The sequence below is a fragment of the Salmo salar genome, chromosome 25 (genome assembly GCF_965601325.2).
Source record: "Salmo salar chromosome 25, fSalSal1, whole genome shotgun sequence".
Classification (NCBI taxonomy): domain Eukaryota; kingdom Metazoa; phylum Chordata; class Actinopteri; order Salmoniformes; family Salmonidae; genus Salmo; species Salmo salar.
This window is the reverse complement of record NC_138315.1, coordinates 19,494,525-19,522,057: the sequence shown is the minus strand read 5'-3', so window position 1 is coordinate 19,522,057 and position 27,533 is coordinate 19,494,525. Positions and strand designations below refer to the sequence as shown.

Here is a 27,533-nt window from a genome sequence, read left to right as displayed (position 1 = left end):
ATTGATGGTCCAATATGATCCATTCCATGAAAGCTAATCCCTCAACTCGATGTTCCCCTCTAGTGGGTTTGCTGTGAATGATGGGCCGTCTGTGGTGTTCCATAGAGGACTCTAATGCCCAAAAGCCTGTTTTAGCCTACACTACAACCTCGTTTGGAATACATTTTAGGGGAAAGGGGGGATACCTAGTCAGTTGTATAACTGAATGCGTTCAACTGAAATGTGTCTTCCGGATTTAACCAAACCCATTTGAATCAGAGAGGTGCGGGAGGCCGCCACAATCGACATCCACGTCTTTGGCGCCCCGGGAACAGTGGGTTAACTGCCTTGCTCAGGAGCAGAACGACAAATTTACAGAGTGCAGTGAAGGATAACTACTAGGTATATAGGACTCTGAAGACTAAACCCCAGCAACAGGTGTAGCATACAATAACTTTCCAGAGCCACAATAAAACCTCAATCAAGGCTAAATACATACAGTCCCAGTCAAACGTTTGTGCACACCTACTCATTCAAAGGTTCTCTTTATTTTTTACTATTTTCTACATTGTAGAATAGTGAATACATCAAAACTAAGAAATAACACATATGGAATCATGTAGTGACCAAAAGAAGTGTTAAACAAATCAAAATATATTTTATATTTGAGATTCTTCAAAGTAGCCACCCTTTTCCTTGATGACAGCTTTGCACACTTGACATTCTCTCAACCAGCTTCATGAGGAATGCTTTTCCAACAGTCTTGAAGGAGTTCCCAAATATGCTGAGCACTTGTTGGCTGCTTTTCCTTCACTCTGCAGTCCAACTCATCCCAAACCATCTCAATTGGGTTGAGGTCAGGTGATTGTGGAGGCCAGGGCATCTGATGCAGCACTCCTTGGTCAAATAGCCCTTACACAGCCTGGAGGTGGTTTTGGGTCATTGTCCTGTTGAAAAACCAATGATAGTCCCACTTAGCACAAACCAGATGGGATGGCGTATCGCTGCAGAATGCTGTGGTAGCCATGCTGGTTAAGCGTGCCTTGAATTGTAAATAAATCCCAGTGTCACCAGCGAAGCACCCCCACACCATATCGTCCATGCTTCATGGTGGGAAGCACACATGCAGATAATCCGTTCACCTACTCTGCGTCTCATAAAGACACAGTGGTCCAAATCTCATATTGGACTCATCAGACCTAAGGAAAGATTTCCACCAGCCTAATGTCCATTGTTCGTGTTTCTTGGCCCAAGCAAGTCTCTTATTACTGGTGTCCTTTAGTAGTGGTTTCTTTGCAGCAATTCGACCATGAATGCCCGTCTCCTCTGAACAGTTGATTTTGAAGTCTGTTACTTGAACTCTATGAAGCATTTATTTGGGCTGCAATTTCTGAGACTAGTAACTCTAATGAACTTATCCTCTGCAGCAGAGGTAACTGTGGGTCTGCACTTGAAGAAGCTTTCAAAGTTCTGGACATTTTCCAGATTGACTGACCTTCATGTCTTATTAAGTAATGATGGACTGTCATTTCTCTTTGCTTATTTGAGCTGTTCTTACCCTAATATGGATTTGGTCTTTTACCAAATAGGGCTATCTTCTGTATATCACCCCTACTTGTCTCTATAACTGATTGGCTCAAAACGTATTAAGGAAAGAAATCCACAAATCAACTTAAGGCACACCTGTTAATAGAAATGCATTCCAGGTAACTACCACATGAAGCTGGTTGAGAGAATGGCAAGAGCGTGCCTTAGCTGTCATCAAAGCAAAGGGTGGCTATTTGAATAATCTCAAATATAAAATATATTTTGATTTGTTTAACACTTTTTTGTTACTACGTGATTCCATGTGCTATTTCATAGTTTGTGTCTTCACCATTATTCTACAATGTAGAAAATAGTAATAAAATAAAAACCCTGGAATGTGTAGGATTGCCAAAACTTTTGACTGGTACTGTAACTCACTGTCAAAGAAGAGTGGCGAAGAAATGGCGTAAACCAGAGGAAAGAGAGTTGTTATACTGATATGTATAGATATATTTATTTATTTCCCAGCATTTTTTTCTGAAACACTCCAAGAACAAGTAACAGGGAAAAATGTATGTCTGAAGAAATAGTGCATGAACACTAGGCATGACTAATTATTTAAACATGTTTCTAATATCACTACAGGACATCAGTACATCAACTACACTAATCTACAGGGGAGGTCAATCACTGACCATCAGACATCGTTTCAACATGTTACTTGCCCCTTGACCAAAGAAGAAAAAAAATACCCCAAAATATTGATGTGCACCCCCCAATCCAAAGGGGTAGTCGTTCAAAGAGTTGCCAAGTAATGTGCAAGATTTTCAGCGCAATACATAACAGATAGAATGGTAAGATTCCTGTGTACTGTTCATTGGCTTCAACTCCCTACCCGTTTAAAAAGGCAAATATATTATAAAAAATTCTTGCTTTACATCTGCAGATTGATTTTAGGATGCATTTATTTGTCATTTGGATTTAAATGTAAATAAATAGGTTCGTATGGAGAATGGCTCATTTTTAAGATTTCTTCATTGTTTTTGGAAAATTCGGCATTGAATGAAAAAGGAAAAGAAAACAGAATAAAAAATTAAAAAGACAATAAATTCCTGTTACAACTGACAAAGTAACAGAAAATACTTGTCTGAAGGGGGAAAAAAATGCCACTGCTAATCTACTTACAAAAGACCATAACTATTCAATTTGTGAAACCAAATCAAAATCAGGCTCATTTTTCCATCTTTAGAAAAAAAGCACAAGAACCAAATATGCTAGCAAGACCGATGTCCATATTTTGCTGATTTGTTTCGTCTGTGGAGATACAAAAATGTAAACATTGCAAAATAAATAGTGGTAAAATGAGTGATACAGGATCCGTGGTTCATGCTCATGATCCCAACAAACGTTTTTTTTTGCATTTTTACATGTACTATATATTGTTTGCATTTTTCAAGTGCAAAAGCATGATGTCAAATTTACTAGAATTCACGTAACAGAAAAAAAGAAAACATAATGATACAAATATACTATCTTACAAGGTAGTGATATTCCCAATTTACAAAATGTACATTTATAATATTGACACGTTATAATTTTTTTGATATGCTCGATTCTGTATAGGTCCTTGTATACGCGTGCCCTCTGGCGGCTGGGGCTGGAGCTTGCGTTCTGTTTGTCACATTCACCGGTCTGAGCAGAATGGCGATGAGGGAGGGAGGGGGTTATGTCACCTCCATTGGTACTGTGGTCTCTGATATGCCGTTCAAAGTATGTCTCTCAGGTTCGTGAGTATCCCTACAAAAATGAATAACTATAGTAATTCATTATTCAGATACATATGCCTGGAAAATGAAAACAAATGTATATCAGCCATTCTAAATGAAGAAACAAGAAATGAAGAATCTAGTAATTGCTGGACAGGTCAGAAGTAATGGACATACGGATATATACTCTGTGTGTTGAGGCAGAAGTTATGGACATACTAAAATACATACAACTGAAATGTATTCTGGTCTTACCTGGCCATGCTGCTGATGGCAGAGGCGGGCGTCACCATGGCCACGCGGTCCAGGCTGCTGGCAGCCACGGTGGCCAGCTTTAAGGCAGACGGCGAGGGGGCTGAGGGTCTGGCGTTGTGGTGGTGGTGGGCAGGGGAGACAGCACTGCCGTGGCCCCGGTGGTTGGGCAGAGACTGGGGCGAGGAGGAGGTGGAGTGGGCAGGTAGCAGAGGGCCTCCGCTGGAGGAGGTAAGACCTGACCTGTCCAACCCTGTGTCGCTCTGGGATGTGCTGGTGGAGTGAAGAGGTCTGGAGGTCCCTGCAGGAGAGGTGATATGACACCGTCAAACCTGAGTAGGCCTATTACCTGAACAAGCACATACCTTACATGTAAATTAATGAGGTGGGATGGTCATTTAGCATCCCCCGATCAGAAACAATAAGTATTTTTTCAATCCTCCAATATTTGCCTCCACTATGGTACCCAACTACAATAGAATATCCGAGAGAAGTCCATATATGTAAAATGTATGACATTCTAATCTAGACGACATGTTCATCCAAAGCTCACCTAAAGGCTGGACGACCCCATTGACGCTGGTATTGTGTGATTTGTTCTCATTGTTGACCTGGCCTGATGCACTGATCACAGCTGATGCCGCAAAATGGGCACTTGCCGAGTCCAGAGTCTTCGATATGATGCAATCAGTGGAGCCAGAAGTCTACAACACAATATTAGTACGTCTTTAGAATATAACACTGCCATAACATTCATCAAAACATACATACACTGAGCTGTTTGAAACTACCAACATATAAATGGATATGACAATGTTTTCTGCCCCACCTACTGGAGCGAAGTCATTAGGAATTCTGTGTATATACAGTTATCTTTGAAGAGGTGAAAGACGGTGTGTGTACTTGTGTGTTTTGTCGCTCTGGCAGTGAGGAATGCTGCTGGGGAGGAGCAGCGTTCAGCTGCTGTTTCTGCATCTGGGCCAGAGCCTGCTGATGGACCTTGTACTGCTCCTCTGTGATGCCTCCTGTCAGTACAGGAAAATAGGGACAAGACCATCAGACAGACACAGAGAGAAAGAGAGCAACAGAGAAAGAAAGAGACCGAGAGGGGGAAAGTACACAGCAAAGAGGGAGGGAAGATGAGCAGATGGAGAACTGTAGTAATCTTTGAAGGGAGGAAAATATGGCGAGGAGATGAAGACTGCCTAGGTTACCACTCCCTAACACTAGGGGTCATAGTGGAGCAATACCAGAAAATGCAGCTAGGCGTGAGTGAAGTCCACAACTGATTGACCGGAAGTTGCTTGAAGTGCAACCCCCCTAACAGTCTACAGTTCAGTGGCAGCCTTTCCACTTCCCTGCACAAATCATGTCTGACTGGGAGTTATGAATCAACGCTTGCTGACAGTCCTGAGAACAGGTACTGTAGAGAAACGTGATGACAGCCTGCAACCAGGGGGCTGACTGGGAAAAAGAAAACCACCAAATACAAACAAACCCTATCTGACCTGCCTATTTTCAATGGAGAACCAAATGTGTTCCACAAGCAGCACAATTAAAAAATAGAGCCAACATGGAAACTAGGCCTATACAGTTAAATTATGTTTGGGACCGGCTTGATTCCAACATATAAATGCAGAGGCCGTTGTGAGATAGAAACGGAGGGGTGGACTTTAGAATCACCATGGGGTGGGGTTGAGGAGGAGCTTACCTTTGCCACTTCTCTTGGAGTGAACCAACAGCCCTCCAGACAACGTGGTATCCATGGCAGATCTGCCCGTCCTCGTGTCACCACTGCTGTCACCCTGGGTGGGCCTAGGTCTGAAACAGCGCCACCTCAGGGCCTGGATGTTGCTCACGATGTCTGCCAGTGAAGAGGCAGAGCCAGGCATAGTTCTGTGGTTCTGTGAGGAGGGCCAGGGATCAGTAAGGTCTGGAGCACAAGGCCTGGTGAAGGGGGAGGATGTGGCGACGGCTGAGTCCAGCTGCTTTAATGCGCTGTCCAGGTCTGATGAAGCCCGATCCAACAGGATCCTGAGGAGAGGGGGAATTTGTGGAATCTTAGTGACAATTCAATCAGATTTCATTCAGAGAAATCACGATGCAAGTTAACATGCATCATTGGTCCTTAATAAAAACAACAGAATACCTAAACAAAAAGGAGATAGATAGGTGGATGATAAGAGGAGTTGGTTACCTGCCACCTCTCCCCACCCTCCTGCGTGCCAGTCCCACACAGCGTTGGGGTACAGAGAGGGCGGTAAGGGAGTGACGGTGCCGCAGGGCATCCAGCCCTGCTAGCTCGGGGTGTTCCCACAGAAGGCCAGAGCTCTGGTCCACAAAGGGCTGTAAAGACAGGCAGAGGAAACAGTTACTCATGTAGGCTACCTACAGCACAGTATCATACAGACAGGACCAAATACCACCTTACCCACAGACTAGACCCAATACCACAATATTGCCACAGACCAATAACAGGGGTCGCGTTAACACAGGATTTAGCATTTTCATGTAGAAAATAAATGCTAAAATGCTTCTTATTGTAAATTCTGTTCGGATTCAGTCAGGGTTTGCTCCAAATCACGAATGTAAAAGGAATAATTTTGTGCTTCAGTTGCACTTCTCAATTTAGGCTTTTGATTTGAACATTTGAAAAGTTTTAGTGTGTATTAGGCTATTTGATTTAATGTATAAATGTTAGAGAACTTTGGTTTCACTAATAAATATGTTGAAATAGAACCAAATGATCGGTTTCTGTCTTCAGTCCTTTTTTATATATTGACAGTATGTTTGTTTATTCCATGTGTAACTGACTTGGGGTTTGTGTCGCACTGCTTTGCTTTATCTTGGCCAGGTCGCAGTTATAAATGAGAACTTGTTCTCAACTAGCCTACCTGGTTAAATAAAGGTGAAAAAAAATAGGATATATGGGCTAGGGTATAGGCCAAATGTGATAGTCTGCCTGTAACCAACCTAAATAAGCCTATAACTCCATTCCTATTCTATTCAGAGTTTAGAGAAAATTTAATTGGAAATGAGCTATTATCAGGCTGGTTAATGTGATGCATGTCTGTTGAATTTGGAAAAAACCCACCCGCACACAGGCCCCGCACCACCTACTCAGCCAGCCAGGAGTCATTTAGCGTTGCGGCCACGGCATACAGCATACTTTCTACTCAACGGTGCATGCTAAATAGAATGTGGCGATGAGCACATAGCATGCAGTTTAAGTATGTCAAACTATTATGGGGATTCGGACACGGCCATTATTGACTTTCAATATAAAACACAGGTGAAATGGTATAAAACGCAAACTAAATTGTTTAAAAACACAGATTTTTTTCATGGTCTACGTTTTGAAAATGCAGATTTCTGGAAGCAAAAGCCCCCCTGTAATAATGTATGGAATCGAAACTGAATGTGAGAGAATATATTTTAATTGCACTTCTGATTGCAGTGAGACTCACAGCAAGGTACTGACAGCCTGCTTTCCTTCTGAAGGCAAATGCACCATCTGGATCATTCTCTTCATCTGGTTCTGATGGTGGAGACTGAAAGAGGAGACAAAAAAACAAGACTTAAAAATACATACTTGCTCACAAACCAAATAAGACAATGTATGAACTTCACCATGATACCATCATCAGGACCCTGTTCTCAGAGGTACTGACCAGTGGGTAGTCCTCCTCCTCCTCTCCAGAGCTGTGGAAGTCATACTGTTTAATATCGGCCTTGTTAACGATGTGCTGGCGCTTGGTGGGCCTGCCAGGGCGGCACAGGGGATCCCGCCTGGTGTACTTCTTCTTTGGTCTGACAAAGTCAAAGGGATCCTCGTCCTTCACCGAGAAGTGGTGGTGCCCATGGTGCTGGAGACTACCGGACTTGTGCGTCTGAAAGAGAAAGATCATGGAATTAGACGTTGTGAAGTGTGAAAAGAGGTCATTGCTGCATTGAAGTTCTTGAAAAGCAATCAGTGTGCTGCCGGTGCATCCTGCAGCATCCCCTCTTCTGAACTGCTTCAATGTCAAATGTAAAAACATCAGGTAAAAGTAGAGGTAATGTTATGGTTGATATAAGCCCTTATATTACCTTGATTTTGATCTCAGCTTTATGGTTATGGCGGTTCCCGTTGGTTAGAGTGATTGGAGCAGTGTAGACGGGCTTCTCAGCCAGAGGGACCGTCACCTCACTGAGGACTTCACCCGTAAAGTCACCCATCTGATATCTTCATGGAAACAACAGACAAATAATAGGAACACATTCATTCAGTGCCTTGCAAAAGTACTCATCACCCTTGGTGTTTTTCCAATTTTGTTCCATTACAACGTGTAATTTAAATGGATTTTTATTTGAATTTCATGTAATGTACATACACAAAATAGTTTAAATTGGCGAAGTGAAATAAAAAATTGTTTCAAAAAAAGAAAAAAAAGAAGTGGTGCGTGCGTATGTATTCACCCCCTTTGCTATGAAGCCCCTAAATAAGATCTAGTGCAACCAATTACCAGTCACATAATTAGTTAAATAAAGTCCACCTGTGTGCAATCTAAGTGTCACAGGATCTGTCACATGATCTTAGTATATATACACCTGTCCTGAAAGGCCCCAGAGTCTGCAACACCACCAAGCAAGGGGCACCACCAAGCAAGGGGCACCACCAGAGCAAGGGGGCACCACCAAGCAAGGGGCACCACCAAGCAAGGGGCACCACCAAGCAAGGGGCACCACCAAGCAAGGGGCACCACCAAGCAAGGGGGGGGCACCATGAAGACCAAGGAGCTCTCCAAACAGGTCAGGGACAAAGTTGTGGCGAAGTACAGATCAGGGTTGGGTTATAAAACAATATCCCGAAACATCCTACCGGCAAAATTAAATCCAATATAAAAAAATTGAAAGAATATTGCACTACAACAAACCTGCCAAGAGAGGGCCGCCCACCAAAACTCACGGACCAGGCAAGGAGGGAATTAATAAGAGGCAACAAAGCGACCAAAGATAAACCTGAAGGAGCTGCAAAGCTCCACAGCAGAGATTGGAGTATCTGTCCATAGGACCATTTTAAGCTATACCCTCCACAGAGCTGGGCTTTACGGAAGTGGCCAGAAAAAAAATAAGCAAACATATTTGGTGTTCGCTAAAAGGCATGTGGGAGACTCCCCAAACATATGGAAGAAGGTACTGGTCAGATGAGACTAAAATTGAGCTTTTCGGTATGAACCCAACACATCACCCCGAGGACACCATCGCCACATTGAAGTATGGTGGTGGCAGCATCATGCTGTGGGGATGTTTTTCATCGGCAGGGACTGGGAAACTGGTCAGAATTGAAGGAATGATGGATGGCGCTAAATACAGGGAAATTCTTGAGGGGAAGCCTGTTTCAGTCTTCCAGAGGTTTCAGACTGGGATGGAGGTTCACCTTCCAGCAGGACAATAACCCTAAGCATACTGCTAAAGCAACACTTGAATGGTTTAAGGGGGAATATTTAAATGTCTTGAATGGCCTAGTCAAAGCCCAGACCTCAATCCAATTGAGAATCTGTGGTATGACTTAAAGATTGCTGTACACCAGTGGATCCCATCCAACTTGAAGGAGCTGGAGAGTTTTGCCTTGAAGAATGGGCAAAAATCCCAGTGGCTAGATGTGCCAAGCTTATAGAGACATACCCCAAGAGACTTGCAGCTGTAATTGCTGCAAAAGGTGTCTCTACAAAGTATTGACTTTGGGGGGGGGGGGTGAATAGTTACGCACGCTCAAGTTCAGTTTTTTTTGTCTTATTTCTTGTTTGATTCACCAAAAATATTTTGCATCTTCAAAGTGGTAGGCATGTTGTGTAAATCAAATGATACACACACCCCCCCCCAAATGGCAAGGGGTGAATACTTTCACAAGCCACTGTACAGGGTAAAAAAGACAGAAGGGAGGGAAAAAAGGCAGCAATTTGCAGTAATTGGTCCATCATTCATACTGACTGACAGTACTCATCAACAACATGTAAGGACAGGCTGTTCTCTTTTAGCACCAGGACTAGAAGAAGTGTGTTACAGTGTTAGAAACTAAGTGAGAACTGCAATATAGGGCTCCTGAATGGCGCAGCGGTCTAAGGCACTGCATCTCAGTGCTAGAGTCGTCATTACAAAACCTAACCCTGGTTAAATTCCAGGCTGTATCACAACCGGCCGTGATTGGGAGTTCCTACATGGCGGCGCACAATTGGCCCAGCGTTGTTAGGGTTTGTCCAGGGTAGGCCGTCATTATAAATAAGAATTTGTTCTTAACAGACTTGCCTAGTTAAATAAAATACATAAATTATATCACTCAGCATGACCTCTAGTCTGCTCTGACACAGGAAGCCCTGCTCGGTTACACCATGTAACACTAATAAGGCACTGGCTACAATCACACACACGTAAGAAACAGGGCAAACAATCTCACACACATACCGGCTACCATCCCTCTAACCCACCCCCCCAATGCGTTTAAGGCTCACCTTTTCTCCAATACCTCCAGTGTGAGGTGCAGCAGCTCTCTCTTGCTCTTCTCCCTCCTCTTGATCATCTCCAGGATGGTGACCGTGCGGCTGAACTCCCTCCGGAGCTTCAGCATCTTTTCATAGGATGCCTCGTCATTCTTACGGTTCTGAACAAGAGAGAGACACGGTCAAACAACTATACAAACCCTCAGGATCACCAAGCCGACAGAGGCAGACTTGCCAACCGTAAAGAATTTAAGAGTACCACCGGCACACACTACACACTTTCTAGGTGACATTTAGGGGTAATGAGTCTAGTGAAAATGTAAACCGGCCAAAGAATTTTGATTCAGGAGAAAATTCAGAATAATTCAATTACAGGATGGAATGCAGTAGTCTAGCTTACTTTAGCCTATCTGGAATATGAAACAACTGAACTAGGACTATATGAGCTTGTTTCAGATCTCCATCCCTGACCTCATCCATCATGTCTGACTACTAGGCTACCATTCATTCAACATTTTTTGTTGTCATTGGTGAACTGACTATTATCACATCATTAGCAGCCTAATACTGTTGACATGCAGCTATATCAAGAGGACAGATCAAGAGCTGATTAATTAAGATAGGCCTAGTAATCTTTAACAGTCTAAAATAACTTTCTGTGAAGGACGGTTTTAGCAACACTGCACGCTTCCTTGCTCGTCAATGTGGTCGTGCCTTCTACCGTTGCTTAGATTAAAGCTTGTGCGGGCAAGAAAGTGTTCTCGCCTAGTTGACTATGGAGCTAACTACCTTTGTCTTAATGACACCTTAGCTAAGGAGCTTACAATGAAATAATAGTGGTTGTGCTTAACCAACACATACAATTTTGGAACATGTATTGAGCAAACACTTTGTTCTCCATTTCCCCTACTCTTTTCCTCACACATCAGTTGTATCAACAGATGAAGTGGAGAGCTGCCATCAAGCTCGAGGGAGAAAAATAGTACTACGACTACGGGGGGCGGGCCGACTTTTTTTCTCCTCGCCCAAGTCCTCTGATTGGCTCAGCTCCACTATGTGCCAACTCAAAGCCTATTTTTGCCTATTTCTGGGAAGTTTTTTGTACCAGTGTACTTTGACCTCAAATTGTATGCATGGTACACAAAATGCCTGCAGGTTAGTAGGTCTACAGAGGTCCTGACTGAGTTAGGGTACAGAGAGATTCATAAAAATTCTTGGAGAGCACATCAATCAATGGGGCGTATAGCAGTTAAGAGCATTGGGCCAGTAACCGAAAGGTCACTGAATCAAATACCCGAGCCGACTAGGTGAAAATCTGTCGTTGTAACCTTGAGCAAGACACTTAACCCTAATTGCGCCTGTAAGTCACTCTGGATAAGAGCATCTGCTAAATGAGTAAAATGCAAATGGGACAAACATGAAACAAATTACTTGCAACACAATGATAAATTAAATTGTGCAAGGCTCCAAACCTTGAAAGAATAGACAATTATTGCCCGATACTGAAACTGCATCTAATCAAAGTGAGGGGACACACTTTCAATCCAAGCCATGTGATTCTCCTTTCTCACCTTCCTGGTCTGCATCTTCTCTGTGCGCCGTCTGAAGGCCACATAGGCGTCGTTGTTGGTGGAGCCGTCTCTCTTCTCCTGCTTGATGAGGGGGATGAGCGATGGGCCTTGGCAGTTCTTCCTCTTCCTCACCCAGTAGTCGTACACTGACTTCAGGAGGTAGTCATCCTCGTTCAGTAGCAGTTTGGCTTCTGTGATAGTGACTAGCTGTGAGCAAACAGAGATGGAAGTTTAGTTTATTACAGTGTTCCCTTGATTCTTTTCCAGAGCAAAGCCTCTCAAAGGAACATGACATCCAGGCCCTCCGGCATAAAACGGTAAATATTCTATTAGCACAGAGAAGCACTTGATAACTGCTGCTGGTCTAGATGGCGGGTGTTATGTTACCTGGTTTGCGCTGGCTTTCTCCAACCTGTCCACCATGGTCTCAAACTGTATGGGTTTGATCTCCATCTTGCGGTTGAGCCTGTTGAGGAGGGTCTCATCCTCTGAGTCCATGTCATAGTCTGGCTGCTCATTATCCAGACCCAGGGCTATGAGAAGAGGAAGAGAGGATCAGATTAGGTCAGAAAAAAGGTCTTCTTGGTGCAAATTCATTAGTGTAGGGCCTCTAATCGATTACAGCTGGTTGGCCGAGGACAGATTCCATCTTGTGAAAGTGATTTTGTAACAACTTACATTAATTGCTCTATAACAGGGGTGCTCAAACTTTTGGGCTAGGTGGGCCCCAAAAAAATCTCAGTGTTGGGCCGAACAAACAGACATCTATTTAGAAATATTAAAAAGGTAAACCATAGCTTTTTAGGGTCTTGAAACAAGGGCTTTTTAGAAATCATAAAAATTACACTTCAAACAACTAAATTCTAGCCATTTACATTTACGTCATTTAGCAGACGCACTTATCCAGAGCGACTTACAAATTGGTGCATTCACCTTATGATATCCTGTGGAACAACCACTTTACAATAGTACATCTATATCTTTTTCGGGGGTGGGGGGATTAGAAGGATTACTTTATCCTATCCTAGGTATTCCTTAAAGAGGTGGGGTTTCAGGTGTCTCCGGAAGGTGGTGATTTAATACGTGGTGCATTCGGAAAGTATTCAGACCCCTTAATTTTGTTATGTTACAGCTTTATTCTAAATTAGATGCATTTATTTTTCCTCAAACACAACGCCCCATAATTACAAAGCAAAAGTTTATTTTTAAAATAAACTTAAATATCACATTTACTTAAGTATTCAAGAAACTCTGTACTTTGCTCAGTTAGTTAATCTTTCCCTCAATCCTGACTAGTCTCCCAGGCATGATATTGCCAACACCATGCTTCACCGTAGGGATGGTATTGCCTAGGTGCGATACCAGGTTTCCCCCAGACGTGACACTTGGCACTCAGGCAAAAGAGTTCAATCTTGGTTTCATCAGACTAGAGAATCTTGTTTCTCATGGTTTAAGAGTCCAAGCGGGCTGTCAGGTGCCTTTTACTGAGGAGTGGCTTCCGTCTGGCCACTCTACCATAAAGGCCTGATTGGTGAAGTGCTGCAGAGATGGTCATCCTTCTGGAAGGGTCTCCCATCTCCACAACTCTGTCAGAGTGACCATCGAGTTTAGTCACCTCCCTGACCAAGGCCCTTCTCCCCCGATTCCGGGCGGCCAGCACTAGTTAGTCTTGGTGGTTCCAAACTTCTTCCAAACTGTGTTCTTGGCGACCTTCAATGCTGCAGACATTTTTTGGTACCTTTCCCCAGATCTGTGGCTCGACAATCCTGTCTCAGAGCTCTACGGACAATTCCTTCAACCTCAAGGCTTGTTTTTTTCTCTGGCATGTACTGTCAACTGTGGGGCCTTATTTAGACAGGTGTGTGCCTTTCCAAATCATCTCAAGGATGATCAATGGAAACAGGATGCACCTGAGCTCAATTTCGAGTCTCATAGCAAAGGGTCTGAATACTTATGTATATAAGGTATTTGTTTATTTGTTTGCTAAAAAAATCTTACAATCTGTTTTCGCTTTGTCATTATGGGGTATTGTGTGTAGATTGAGGGAAAAAATTATTTTATCAATTTTAGAATAAGGTTGTAATGTTACAAAATGTGGAAAAGGTGAAGGGGTCTGAATACTTTCCGAATGCACTGTAACTTGACACAACACCAGATTCTAATTACCAGTATTGAAACATTACCAGTATTAAAGACGGATAAAAAAACAAATGAACACAAAGCTAATAACTTGAATGTTTCAAATGACTTAAAATATGGGAAAGGTAACAATTTATATTTGCAGCAGTCACTGAAATGCATCAGAAAAAGTATTATAAAGTTCAGGAAAACATTAGGGGTGCCTACACCGTTTTGGGGAGCCCTATGTGAGATAAGGTTGGGGGGCCCACCCACCTCATGGGCAAAACATTTTTAGTGAACCCCCTCTCGGCAGTGGATTTTTTGTTGTTGCAGTTTCACCTGGTAATTTCCTTCCATTCTACACATTTTGCCATGGGGCAGAGAAACATTTTCAATTTTAAAGTTAATTTCCTGCAATTGTACACATTTTGCCATGACTTATGCCATGTTCACATGATATCTGAGTGAGAATGACTAACAAGATCAACGTGGGGCCCTTGGACGTGGGCACATGCCCTGCGTGCCCGGTAGGTAATTTGGTGATGATTACTACAAGGTTTAGATAGCTGGCTAGATTACCTTATCTAGCAATTACATTTATTTTAGCTGACATGGGCTAATTGAGTGACTGACATAAGTGGAACACTGCAGATGCACTACCAAATTTCAATATTGCACCTTCTGTATTCTACTTTTCTAATTCTCAACAATAAGTTGAGACCTCGACGAAGTTTGTAGAAAAATATAATAATTCAATAAATAAAAATCGGAACCTTCTGGTGGGCCAAACCAAATGTTGTCCCAGTTTGGTCGCCCCTGCTCTACAACCTCTGCTGTCAGACAGCCAAAGATGTGGTAGCTTGATGGGCTGTTCAAAGATTCAATATCCAGATTTGGCAAGTGACATTTCAGAAACCATTTGATGCCTTGTCAACATTTGTCTGAGTGAATATGTGTGTGTTAGGGCTGGACGATATGGCCAAGATGTTATATCACAGTATTTTTATTTTTTAATTGGACGGTATTTGACAGTATTTGTAGTTTTTGAAAGATAAAAGTTCTACATTTGCTTTATGAGGAATAAGTGATCCTAGGGAGGCAACACAAACATTCTAAATGATTTCAATTAGTCTTTCTCCATTCTGATTGTTTTATACTGTTCAATTCAACTTCAACCAAAACTAATTTTAGCACTTATCACTTCTGCATTTCCTGCACTCAATTGCAGTGGTGGAAAAAGTACCCAATTGTCATACTTGAGTAAAAGTAAAGATACGTTAATAGAAAATTACTCAAGTAAAATTGAAAGTCACCCAGTAACATACTACTTGAGTAAAAGTCTAAAAGTATTTGGTGTTAAATATACTTAAGTATTGAAAGTAAATGTAATTGATAAAATGTACTTAAGTATCAAAATTAAAAGTATAAATAATTTGAAATTCCTTATATTAAGCTAACCGGACGGCACCATTTTCTTATATTTACGGGGATAGCCAGGGGCACACTCCAACACTCGGACATAATTTACAAGCAAAGCATTTGTGTTTAATGAGTTCTCCAGATCAGAGGGAGTAGATGACAAGGGATGTTCTCTTGACAAGTGCATGAAATGGACTATTTTCCTGTCCTGCTAAGCATTCAAAATGTAACGAGTAATTTTAGGTGTCAGGGAAATGTATGGAGTGAAAAGTACAGTACTTTCTTTAGGAATGTGTGAAGTAAAAGTTGTCAAAAATAAAAATAATAAAGTAAAGTACAGACAATATTTTTTTACTTTAGTACTTGAAAGTATTTTTACTTAAATACTTTACACCACTGTTCAATTGAGATCATTTTCACACTGCCACGTAGGGCTGCACGATATGTGCAAATAATCTAGGACTTATTTTAACCAAATGTTGCAATTGTGATTTGACTTACTATTCTAATTCTATAGTTAGAATATAACAGTGGGCACTTTGAATACAGTGTTGTTTGAGATGACAACGAATTAAAAAGCCAGGGAGGAGTTGTGACAGGATAGGAACTAAAGTGTTGATTAGTGTTTCCTAGGGGACCCTATAAGCTTTGGCTACATTGCATATTCTCTCTTAGCTACTTCATGTAGCTAACATATTCCAGCTTTGCATATTCCTCTGATTTAGAAGATACTGTTGCACAAACATGCTGATTTAGGTCTACACCATCACTGGTATTATCAGGCTGTATTAGCTAGCTACGTTTGCTCTTACTCAGTACATTTATTAGCTAGCTAGCTATTAGCATTAGCGGCTAACAATTAGTGTCTCAAGATTTAGGGCAACTTGCTAAGAAAAGACAAACTAATAGTGTCATTATAGAACGCTAGTGGATTTATATTAAGAAGCAAAGTGAAAACAGCATTGTTGTCATCAACATTGTTGTTTGTGCTGCATTGACCATGCAGACTGAAAGCAAGTGTCTCATGGTTGAGGAACATACGCTCCTTGCATGACAGGGGGCGTGGCTAGGTCTGTGTGGAAAGTGGCATGGAGAGAAAGAGCGGAGAGCGATGACTCAAGTAGCGAAATAAACTAAAAATTGACATTACACATGGAGTACCATATTTAACAAACATTAAAATACCGGTATAGAAGGTAAAGTAAAAACCCAAACCGGTCCCTGCATCAATACCGGTATATCATAAAATACGGTATACCACCCAGCCCTAGTGTGTGTGAGAGTTGGATGGGAGGGGGAGTAGCCTACAGAAGTTGCTGCCAAGAAAATGCTACTCACGCTGAATGTGGAAGAGCTGTTTGGGAATCCTGAGCTCTCCTTTATAGAGACGGTCGTAGTAAGTGATGTTGCTCTCCGCCTCCGGCACCGGGATGACCATGTTCTCCTTCTTTTCCCTGAAAACCGACTGCGCAGAGATGGCCCTCTGGAGATGGTGCTCCTGAGGGAGAGAAAGATTGACATGTTTAGAAAACCTGTATTGGCACAATTCAGACAAAAAGAGAGAGACAGACGACAGAGGGCGAGAGGAAGAGAGCAAAGGACACATTGAGAGAGGGAGTAAGGGAGAGAAGAGGTAGAAAGAAGAGTGAGCAGAAAGCTTGATCCTGTGTTTACTTAATAGTAAAAACCTACTAGGGCAATTACATGGTAACAGAATGATGCTGAGAATCAGATTTCACTTTAAAACGTATGTCAAACAAAAACCAATGCAGATACAAAGTTTGTTAACAGAATGATTGTGCTGTCATTCTGTTACCAATGTTTGAATCTGCACTGTTCTTTAAGTAAATGTTTTTTTGTTACATGTTGTGGACATTTTTAAAAGTAGTCCTTTTGCTGAGTTGCACAGTTTATTTAATTCTGCAATTATTGTTTTTTGTTTAACATACATTTTAAAGTGAAAGATCTGAGTCTCAGCAGCATTCTGTTACCTTGGAATTGGCCACTACTAACATCTTATCTTCAATCAAAAATGACCATGTTTGCATATCATGACAGCAAGGATGCCTTTCAGATGCTGTACAGTCAGCAGACAAGACAGTCTCGTCTGCAAATAACACCCTGTATGGAATGGGTTCATAGGCTGCACAGGCAAACTAACAGCGGTATGGTGATGAAACCTCCTGCAACAACTTGAAAGGTGAAGGCCTCATTTTAGTGCTGTTGGACTGACTGCAGGCAATACTAGATCTGCACTGATGTAACAATAATAGAGATCAAAGAGAAGTAACTATCTACAATAGTCTACAAGTGTGCCATGGTTCATTTATGGCGCCTTGGCTTCCTATCTGTCAACCACACATCTCCTGCTTAGTATTAGTAGGTTAGCTAACGTTACTTAAAGAGTCTCATTGGCCTCTAAGTTAACTAGCTAGGGACTATATTTGGTAAGCTAGTTAGCTAACTAGTTACTTCAGAAATATAACCTCAGCAAAAAAAGAACCGTCCCTTTTTCAAGACCCTGTCTTTCAAAGATAATTCGTAAAAATCCAAATAATTTCACAGATCTTCATTGTAAAGGGTTTAAACACTGTTTCCCATGCTTGTTCAATGAACCATAAACAATTAATGGACATACACCTATGGAACGGTCGTTAAGACACTAACAGCTTAGACGGTAGGGACTGGGGCTCCCGAGTGGCGCAGTGGTCTAAGACACTGTCTCAGTGCAAGAGGCATCACTGCAGTACCTGGTTCAAATCCAGGCTGCATCACATCCGACCGTGATTGGGAGTCCCATAGGGAGGCCCCCAATTGGCCCAACGTCGTCTGGATTTGGCCGGGGTAGGTCGTCATTGTAAATAAGAATTTGTTCTTAACTGACTTGCCGAGTTAAATAAAAGGTTAAATATTTATTTTATTTTAAATTAAGGTCAGTTATGAAAACTTAGGACACTGAAGAGGCCTTTATACTGACTCTGAAAAACACCAAAAGAAAAGATGCCCAGGGTCCCTGCTCATCTGCGGCATGAGGACTGCAGATGTGACCAGGGCAATAAATTGCAATGTCCGTACTGTGAGACGCCTAAGACAGCGCTACAGGGAGACAGGACGTACAGTTGATCGTCCTCGCAGTGGCAGACCACGTGTAACAAGACCTGCACAGGATCAGTACATCCGAACATCACACCTGCGGGACAGATAGAGGATGGTAAGAACAACTGCCCGAGCAATCCCTCCATCAGTGCTCAGACTGTCCGCAATAGGCTGAGAAGCTGGACTGAGGGCTCGTAGGCTTGTTGTAAGGCAGGTCCTCACCAGACATCACCAGCAACAACGTCGCCTATGGGCACAAAACCCACCGTCACTGGACCAGAAAGGACTGGCAAAAAGTGCTCTTCACTGACGAGTCACGGTTTTGTCTCACCGGGGATGATGGTCGAATTTGTGTTTATCGTCGAAGGAATGAGCGTTACACCGAGGCCTGTACTCTGGAGCGGGATCGATTTTGAGGGTCCGTCATGGTCTGGAGCGGTGTGTCACAGCATCATCGGACTGAGCTTGTCATTGCAGGCAAATCTCAACTCTGTGCGTTACAGGGAAGACATCCTCCTCCCTCATGTGGTACCCTTCCCATAGACTCATCCTGACATGACCCTCCAGCATGACAATGCCACCAGCCATACTGATCGTTCTGTGCGTGATTTCCTGCAAGACAAAGAGCCCGGATCTCAATCCCATTGAGCACATCTGGGACCTGTTGGATCGGAGGGTGAGGGCTAGGGCCATTCCCCCCAGAAATGTCTGGGAACTTGCAGGTGTCTTGGTGGAGGCGTGGGGTAACATCTCACAGCAAGAACTGGCAAATCTGGTGCAGTCCACGAGGTGGAGATGCACTGCAGTACTTAATGCAGCTGGTGGCCACACCAGATACTGACTGTTACTTTTGATTTTGACCCCCCCCATTTGTTCAGGGACACATTATTCAATTTCTGTTAGTCACATGTCTGTGGAACTTGTTCAGTTTAAGTCTCAGTTGTTGAATCTTCTGTTCAAACAAATATTTACAAATGTTAAGTTTGCTGAAAATAAACGCAGTTGGCAGTGAGAGGACGTTTCCTTTTTTGCTGAGTTTATAAAAGGTTGGATGAGAAAGCATTGATGGCAAGTTTGCTTAGTTTGTTATCAATCGCAACATCGCGCAAGTCACCAATAAAATGTACGTAAAATCATTTACGTCAGTAGTCGAAGAAAGCCCTACCAATCATAAACAAACCTAGTCATTTACGCCATGAGAGTATACATGGCGTAAAGACTACGATTTACTACGCAACGAGCGTGAAATGACGGGCCCTAAGCATAAATAAACAAACATACGTACAAAATGTTGCGTAAATACATCAAGAATACAATCGCACTACTGTGCACATTAAATCATTTTAAGATTTCTAAATTTAAACGTTTTCTTACCGATTCTTCTTCTTTTTCCATCCCCGTAGGCATCTGCGGCACAGCCCGGTTGATCGAAACGCAGTCATTTAGGTCTGGAAGGTCTTTGTTGCGGTATATGGGGAGAGGTTTGGCGGCGTCTAGCGCTCGCGCTCGGAACGATAGTTTACTCATTGTTTGCCCCTATCGCACTCACATTGAACGCGAAGGAAACATGTATCCCGCCAGAATTCGCTAAGAAAATCGGTATAAATCCACAAGGGACTCGGTTGATTTCACAATAGTAGGATTCATTGGTAACCATTCGGTCGAAATCAAATGCGAAAAGCCATTTCTGGTCGAGTTTAACTGGATTTAGAAGCTATTTTTCTCGGGTGATCCACTCCCAGTCCCATGAAAAACATGGCGGACATGTCCACAGCGCCTGAGCAATCCCGACAGCCAGCGCGAGACATCTGAAAAACATGGGCCCTGGTGTTGCGCGCGCATCTCATACAACATGCATGAAGAAGTCATAAAACTCCACACTTTTATACTTGCCTAGTAAAGTATTACTTTTTAGTTGTATTGAAAAACACGTAGAACATAGTTGTGGGGATTGTTCACTTACACCAAACACTAGTACACTTCAAGTAGGCCAATTCCAGGTTCCCATGTCATTTGCAATAGTTGAGTCCAATGTGATCTGGTTTAAGCTCCAAAATGTTGCCAATCATTTCAAAAGTTAGAGGGTAGTTCTCGAACAATTGACAGATCACTTAACAGTGTGTAAAACATATCCTTTTGATACAAAATCTAATATTATTGTCTTTCACACTTAAACTGGCAATATAAAATACAGATGTGTTTGGAAATGTGTTGAATTAGGGTAGGTGGGTTGAAGTTAGTAGCTTGAAGGGGACAATCTGATGCAATGACTGGAAGAGACTATAACATACATGTACAATATAACAACGTAAGCCACAGTTGATAGAATACCTTTTTTATTGCAAAATGAATGCAATACTTTGTCAAATTTGTAAATCCCTTTCGAACAAACACCATTAAAAGATTTTGAACAAAGCATAATAGCCACCTTTTACTGCGTGTAATTTCAGGCACACTTTTCTAAATGTAAAACATTTCTGCTAGCGAAGCAGGAAAGGAAAATGCTACAGCTGTTATGTATTCAGAAAGATGTACTGAAAACTATAAGTACAAAAGATACTATGACGTTGGTGCTAAATTATGTGACTGTTACATTACCAATTGACTAACAATGCATATCACATTTAAAATTAAAATACTTTACAGAAATGTAAAATCTTTTCCCACTGTAAAACCATTAAAAACAACATGGGCCACTCAGCTTTTACCAAATGTTTTGAAATAAAGAGCATAAAAATGACATTTAAAACCACATTCAATAAATAACTCATTCAAAAACAATATTAGAATATATTTTGTTTCAATAAGGAGGGCAAAACATTTATTCCATTAAACACAATCACTCAAGATCACTACAATGGACAACAAGTTTGAAATGGAAGACATAAATAAACATTTACTTTGTCCATGGAATAGTGGTGGGCTCTCTTCATATACCCCCAATTTTAGGATTAAGAGTGCAATAGAATTATAAACAAATGCATGTAATGTTGATGACATAGCTAGGTTACCAAGTGTTAAAACGAGTATTACATTTTAGGATGCCCGGTTGTTCGGTTAGGATTGAACACAGATTACTTGATATTGTATGTTAAATAATAAAAATTAGACAAACATGTACATTTGTCAGTTTTACAATTTCAGATTTTCACAAGACTGATCAAATCAGAAGGTGCCCCTCCTGAGTCAGGGTATTAAGTACAGAAAATGAAGTTCACTCTTTTAAAATGAACATTTTACAATTTCTTCAGGCCGTGGGTATATACTCAGTGTTGACACAAGTAAGAAAAAAAGAACACTATATGCACATACAGAGTGTTCAAAATTGTACACGTCATAAATAAACACAAATATATAAATGTATATTTATAAACCACTGATGGAATATTTATCCATATATAGGCTGTTCATTTGTTTTAAGAGAAAAATATATAATACTCTAAGGCTTTTCAGAGCGTACAACTCTCATTAGTATTATTGCTAAGTAACCAATGTATATCTACAAATAAATATGTGATTCATAAATAAATTATAAAGTACAAAAGCAAAAAACAATGAATATGAACAAAATGAAGGCCACTAATTCAATAGAATATTAAAAAGATAAATAATAGAAACTTAAAAGTCCTAACTTGTGATACGGCATAGCTTTGGCAGCTGGGGATTGTAGCATTGGATATAAGGCTCGGATCAAAGTTCACTCATACTTTCTTGGGTCGTTTAAAATGGTTTTGCAGAGCAAAGGAAACCAATGAGTATATTACTGATCTCTTCTGGCCTGTAAATGTGCAGTCCTTACTATTAAGGCATTTTGACCCTTGAAATGACACATTCAAGGGTAAAACACAGAGAAATGCTCAATTACATGATTTGATAGAGAAAATAAACAGCTTAATACTTTTTGCACCATTTAAATATGAACATAATTGTAGATTAAACACTAGTGGCAGAACCGTATATTACAACTGTTGCTATTGAATACTTCATTTCAGAATGCATGTACTGTATACTACAGAAATTAGTCTATACTTTACAATAACTCTTTTTTTTTTAAATGCACAAACACATACTGTCAAAGTCATTTTGCAGATATAACACAGGAAATCTGTTTATCAAAAATATTCAGAGAAAATAAATTTTACTTTGGGAGTACAAATAATGTAACTTAGAGGCATATTTCAGACTCCTTCCCTTGATGGCTTTTTCTTTTCTTGGATAACATGGATAAAAACAAGAACAAAGAAAAATGAAACGTAAGACAAAGAGAAAGTATTTGCATGTCCTATGTTCAGATAAAGGATATACTGTGGGTCTATCTTCAAGTCTTCCAATTTCCTTTTCTTGGGACTCACTCTGTATGCCTTCCCAGCAGGACAAGATCATCCTTACTGGCTGCATGCAAACGAGAATAGTGTCTGTTGAAGTTCAACATTATAATCCTTCAGCTGTTCAATGCTTAACAGCATGTTTCAATAGATCTGTAGAAGAAATTCCTTAATGCTGCTTTTCTTTTGAAAAATGAAATCTCTGGCCTCACAGTTTTGTGAAAAATAAAAACATAGGAGAACCAGATATAGTTTTGTATTGATATGTACATAAGAAATTAGCATTAAGTCAACTCAATGATAAAACTGAACAATATATACAATTAACCACTGAAAATAATGTTGTACTGTTTTCCTTTGTCTATGTGCATAATCTAAAATGCATCAGAAATATTTGGACCAACTATTTCCTTATATGTAGAATCTCATTTTCCATAAGGACAAGCTAGCTGTGGATATATCACAGCTACTATTTTGCAGCTAGGTTCCTCCATCCTTTCTTGTACTTTCTTCACTGTCAGTGTCTTGGTGGTGGTCAAGGTGGGAGGGTTGACTCTGATTGTAGCACTAATCCAGTTGGACTAAGTACCAAGCTGATGCAAAAGAGAAGACAACGGTCACTACTATTGCACACACTGGCTAGCGATTCCACATCGGCTACACAAGACCCATTGGCTAGATGGACCGCTACCCAGCAGGACACCAAAGGGTCCACACATTTACTGTCATCTGGAGATCTTCCTCCTCTTGGGTTTAGTGGTCTTGACTTGTCTGTCTCTCTGTGATATCTGGTGCACCAAAGAAATGGGGGGGGGGGGGGGGGGGGGGTTGGAACACCATCTTTAGATAGACTGTAGACATAATGACATAATGCACGTTTGGTAATTACCGAAAGGTAATCTCTAAAGAGGTGTGTACAGTACACACAATAACCAAAATTGGAATACTCACATTGCCTGTCATCTTATCCAGCTCACACATAGCCTCCTGTATAGCAGCCTCTAGGTGGTTATTCCATTTTCGACCACTGTAAGAAAGAGAACATATTTCTATTACTTTACCTCATCCTTCATCTGATAAAAACAATGTGCAGGGACAGAATAAAGAATAATAGCATATTAATCTAGGGTAATTTACTTTCTAGTTATCTTGTTTGCTTTATGTAGTGTGTCCAGATCCTCTGTTAGTGTCCTCTGGAACTTCTCTGACTCTACCTGAAGGCAAGTAGAAACAACATTACCAAACACCGGGGGAATGAAACCAAAACACTACATGTTGGTAGAGCATGGCGCTTGTAACGCCAGGGTAGTGGGTTTGATTCCCGGGACCACCCATACGTAAAATGTATGCACGAATGACTAATCTAAATGGCATATTACACAGCCAAGTGAAACCAAAAGCACATTACTCTGTCCACAGAACAGAAGTTCTAAATGTACATTACTATGTCCACAGAACAGAAGTTCTAAATGTACATTACTATGTCCACAGAACAGAAGTTCTAAATGTACATTACTATGTCCACAGAACAGAAGTTCTAAATGAGTTTGCAGAATGACTCAGGTCAAAGCAATCAATGACTTTATTTCACAATTATAATGACTCAACTTCAATAAAGATTTATTATCTAATGACTAACTTGCAAGTTACTTTAACGCCAGGTAAGACAAAGAGCATTCAAACATTTTCGAGAAAAAAAAAGAGGCAGCATCTTGTCCTATCCTTCCAAACTGCTTTTAATTTTATTCACTGAACACAATGGGTCAGATTCATTAAAATAGCTGTCCACACAGGCTTGTAAAAGGGATGGATATGGCAAATTCATCCACTATTGCATATTATCTGCACAGTCAAACTAGGCATGAAACCAAATTGAAATATCACCTATCCCAAATGTTAGCCTAAATAATATGGGTAAATCCAGGAAAAATGTAATAAAGTACATTCCCCCAAGGATTCCCACATTGAAGTTCCTGCACAGTAGCTCTCGAGAAAAAAAGGAACAAAACACAGTAGGCAGTGAATAAATGAAAGCAATGGATATCGACAGGCAGGTGAAAATGGTGGTAGAATGACCTCTGGGAAGGTCATTATGCTGTTTTACCCTGATGTTAATTCCTTGGCGTCTCAAAGGCTTTTGACAGTGTCGCAGGGCAGAATTGGGGTGTTTTTTAATGCAGAACACTGTGGGAGATCTTCCCTCTCCCTGTCATGCTCTTCGTGAGGAATATATCATCTTTCAGGGACTTGCCATGCCTGGTGCCTACACATTTTTAAACTCCCCTCTTATACAAAGCATTATTTTGCCATAAAAAAAAACTGCAACGGTAATGTGTACAGTAGTACTAGCAGCAAAAGTTTAATGCAAAATTGTGTTGAAACTGAGGCTGGAATTGTGGCAAAGACCTCCACTTCTTTATCCAATGTAGTCATATGACCAATCATAATTGATCACACTAAAACACTGAGTACACAACAAGCTCACCTTTCCGTGCATGTCATTCACCATCCCAGGGGAGTAAATGTGCCCCTCACTTCCAATCTTGCCTGGCCATGGAGGGAAGCCTTTGCCCTGGCCCCAGAGTAGATCTCCTGGGTAGTGGACCGGAGTTCTGGGCCTGTGGTGGAGTGGGAGCCCCTCACTGGAGGAGGGAGAGTCCCCAGGCCTCAGGTCTTCCTCGCCGCTCAGGCTCCCGTTCAGGTGCCCATTGTAATGCCCATTGTAGTGGTTCCCATTGAGTTGGCCATTCAGATGTTCGTTGTAGTGGCTGTAATCCTTGGTAAAAAGGCCCTCTGGTGGGACAGAGGAAGAACCAGGGGACAGGCTGGGGTGTCTGGAATGTAGTCTTCCCGAGGTGAGGACCCTACCGTTGCCGTTCATATGGGCATACAAGTCACTGGGGAAGTGCAGTGTTGTATGATCCTGAGGGCCTAAGTGGACCTGGGCCTGACTTTTGGGCCTCTCTGGGTAGGTGCCGTTTCTGCTCTGGGCTAAGGAAAGCGGTTGGAGGAGCTTGTCATTACGCCACAGACCAGCCTGCTCCTGGTCCTCCGCCTGCCCATCCCATTGTCTTCTCTGGGCTCCGTGTCGCGGTGAGCGGAATCTGGCAGGAGCATCCATAGCAACAGGGGAGAAGCTGTTGTTCCTTTCAGGGGTCTTCTTGCGTGGCCGACCCACCTTGGGTTGGTGTCGGGGCTCTGGCACTGGCTCCTGATATGAGCGAAGGGGGCCATGAATGACAGAGTTAACCGCATTGGAGAGGTCGACAGGCTCGCCGACAACAGAAGCAGCGAAGGTACCGCTAGCACCTGTTGATGTGATGACATTAAACGTGCTCTTGCTGGCCGTGCCCATCGCTGCTCTGTGGATGGTATCAATAACTTGTCCCCCACCACCTGGAAGGTCCTGGGGAGCCTGGTATTCTTGATGACCCTCCTGGAGACAAGGGGCACCGGGTTGGGACATGGACATCATCCCCGGTCGACTCATCATAGTTCTGTTTGGCAGTGGAATCGTCTCAGGCAAATCCACCTGTTACAAAAAGAGAGGGAGACGTTGAAACATGTTGAAAGTAGCTAGGTTTCCATCCAATTTGCGACAGATTTTCATGCAAGGGATGTGTTTCTATCAAACAGACTTTTTGCGGATAAAAGCTGTGCGTGATGACATAGTGCACATTAAAAAAAAACTTTTGCTGTTAAATTCCCATGTACCAGAAGAAAAAAAACAAGTTAGATGGGTTTCCACCGCATTTTCATCTTTACTGATGGTTTTGTCAACAAAACTGTTACGTTATATTGCAAAATATGCGAGGTGTTGGCACATGCGCTTGTAGCCAACACCTCACAGATAGTGTGGGTAGGCTAACTACATTATGAGATTATTATGGATAAGAGCAATATTATTTGTATTTGACAAACGGCAGCCAAGCATCGATCATCATGTCACCAGAACATGACCCTCGATATTTATTGGAAAGGAGCATCAAGCTCATCATCTTGCACATTCACCACCCTGTGAAGTTAATCATAATTAATTTAATCTGTAGCCTAATAAACTGCATGGTTTCCCAAGTCGCAGTGGGAGGACCACACAACATATCATTGTGTGACTCCAAGTTTACTTCGATATAATGGTTATTATATCAATATTTGCACAAGACATTTCCACTGCCATTTCACGCATAATACATTTTTCCGACACAAAAATGTCCCACAATGTCAAACAAACAAATTGTCTGTCGGCATTTTTTAAATTGTACCGGCATTTCATGTTTCCATCAGCCCAGTGGTGACTTTTTTCATGCGTCATTCAAGAAATGTTGAATGGAAATCAACAATAAACATCCCTAAACTACCAAACAAACATACAAATTACACAGAAAGTCACCACAATTATTTTGGGGCTTGAACTGGAAGAAAACAGAATGTCTGACCTGGAAGCTCTGAAGGAGGCTGTTCATGGGGTTGGAGGAGGCATCATCAGGGAGAGGGGCATCAGGGTGGGAGCCTTGGCACTGGAATCTGTGCTGCTGCTGGCCCTGTATGGAGTGCTGACCCAGACCCTGGGACAGACCCTGATGCTGGCCCTGAACAAGTGGTTGCTGTCTCTGTTGTTGCAGTATATGGGCCTGGCTGTTCCTGATGAGAGACTGAAGACTCTCCTCTCGGGCCTGCCTCAGCTCACAGCTCAGAGAACTACTGCCCTCACCTGCACAAAGAAAGAAAGAAAGACAGAGACAGAGAGATAGAGATAGAGACAGACAGACAGAGAGAGACAGAGGGACAGAGACAGAGAGAGAGAGACAGAGAGAGAGAGACAGAGAGAGGCGTGAGAAAGGTGCGAGAATGAAAAGTGAAGTGAGGGAGCGGGAGTAGAGGAAGATCTGATCATGAGGACAACACCACTCTAAGCTATTTGAGTTTTTTCAAAGATAAGCAAACCAAAGGGACAGTAAGAGAGAATAGTGTGAAAGTAACAAAACAAAAAAAAGTTTA

General features: G+C 41.8%; 2 protein-coding genes across 5 annotated transcripts in view; both read right to left on the bottom strand.

The window, feature by feature from the left end:
- Positions 1–1,987: 1,987 nt before the first annotated feature.
- Positions 1,988–20,005, bottom strand: LOC106586324 (enhancer of polycomb homolog 2). Of its 3 annotated transcripts, none has more exons than XM_014173497.3 (14): positions 19,585–20,005; positions 16,453–16,612; positions 11,962–12,107; positions 11,575–11,781; positions 10,016–10,164; positions 7,614–7,749; positions 7,196–7,414; positions 6,992–7,075; positions 5,722–5,870; positions 5,236–5,558; positions 4,428–4,549; positions 4,078–4,228; positions 3,528–3,825; positions 1,988–3,319 (listed from the first exon to the last, which is right to left on the bottom strand). In XM_014173497.3, the coding sequence occupies exons 1-14, from the start codon at positions 19,735–19,737 to the stop codon at positions 3,304–3,306; spliced, it is 2,313 nt and encodes a 770-aa protein (XP_014028972.2). In that variant the 5' UTR covers positions 19,738–20,005; the 3' UTR covers positions 1,988–3,303. The 3 variants fall into 3 exon arrangements, with proteins under 3 accessions (XP_014028972.2, XP_014028971.2, XP_014028973.2); XM_014173496.3 differs by having other exon boundaries at positions 1,988–3,303; XM_014173498.3 differs by lacking the exon at positions 1,988–3,319 and having other exon boundaries at positions 3,745–3,873.
- Positions 20,006–20,529: 524 nt separating this feature from the next.
- LOC106586325 (methyl-CpG-binding domain protein 5) overlaps positions 20,530–27,533 on the bottom strand; it is a 53,664-nt gene continuing 46,660 nt past the window's right edge. For both annotated transcript variants that reach the window (XM_014173499.3, XM_014173500.3), the window contains exons 6-10: positions 26,972–27,246; positions 25,021–26,067; positions 23,673–23,749; positions 23,487–23,562; positions 20,530–23,323 (exon numbers count right to left, since the gene is read on the bottom strand). In XM_014173499.3, coding sequence (XP_014028974.3) covers positions 23,261–23,323; positions 23,487–23,562; positions 23,673–23,749; positions 25,021–26,067; positions 26,972–27,246 — 1,538 coding nt within the window. In that variant the 3' untranslated portion in view covers positions 20,530–23,260. The remainder of the gene's footprint in view (positions 23,324–23,486; positions 23,563–23,672; positions 23,750–25,020; positions 26,068–26,971; positions 27,247–27,533) is intronic.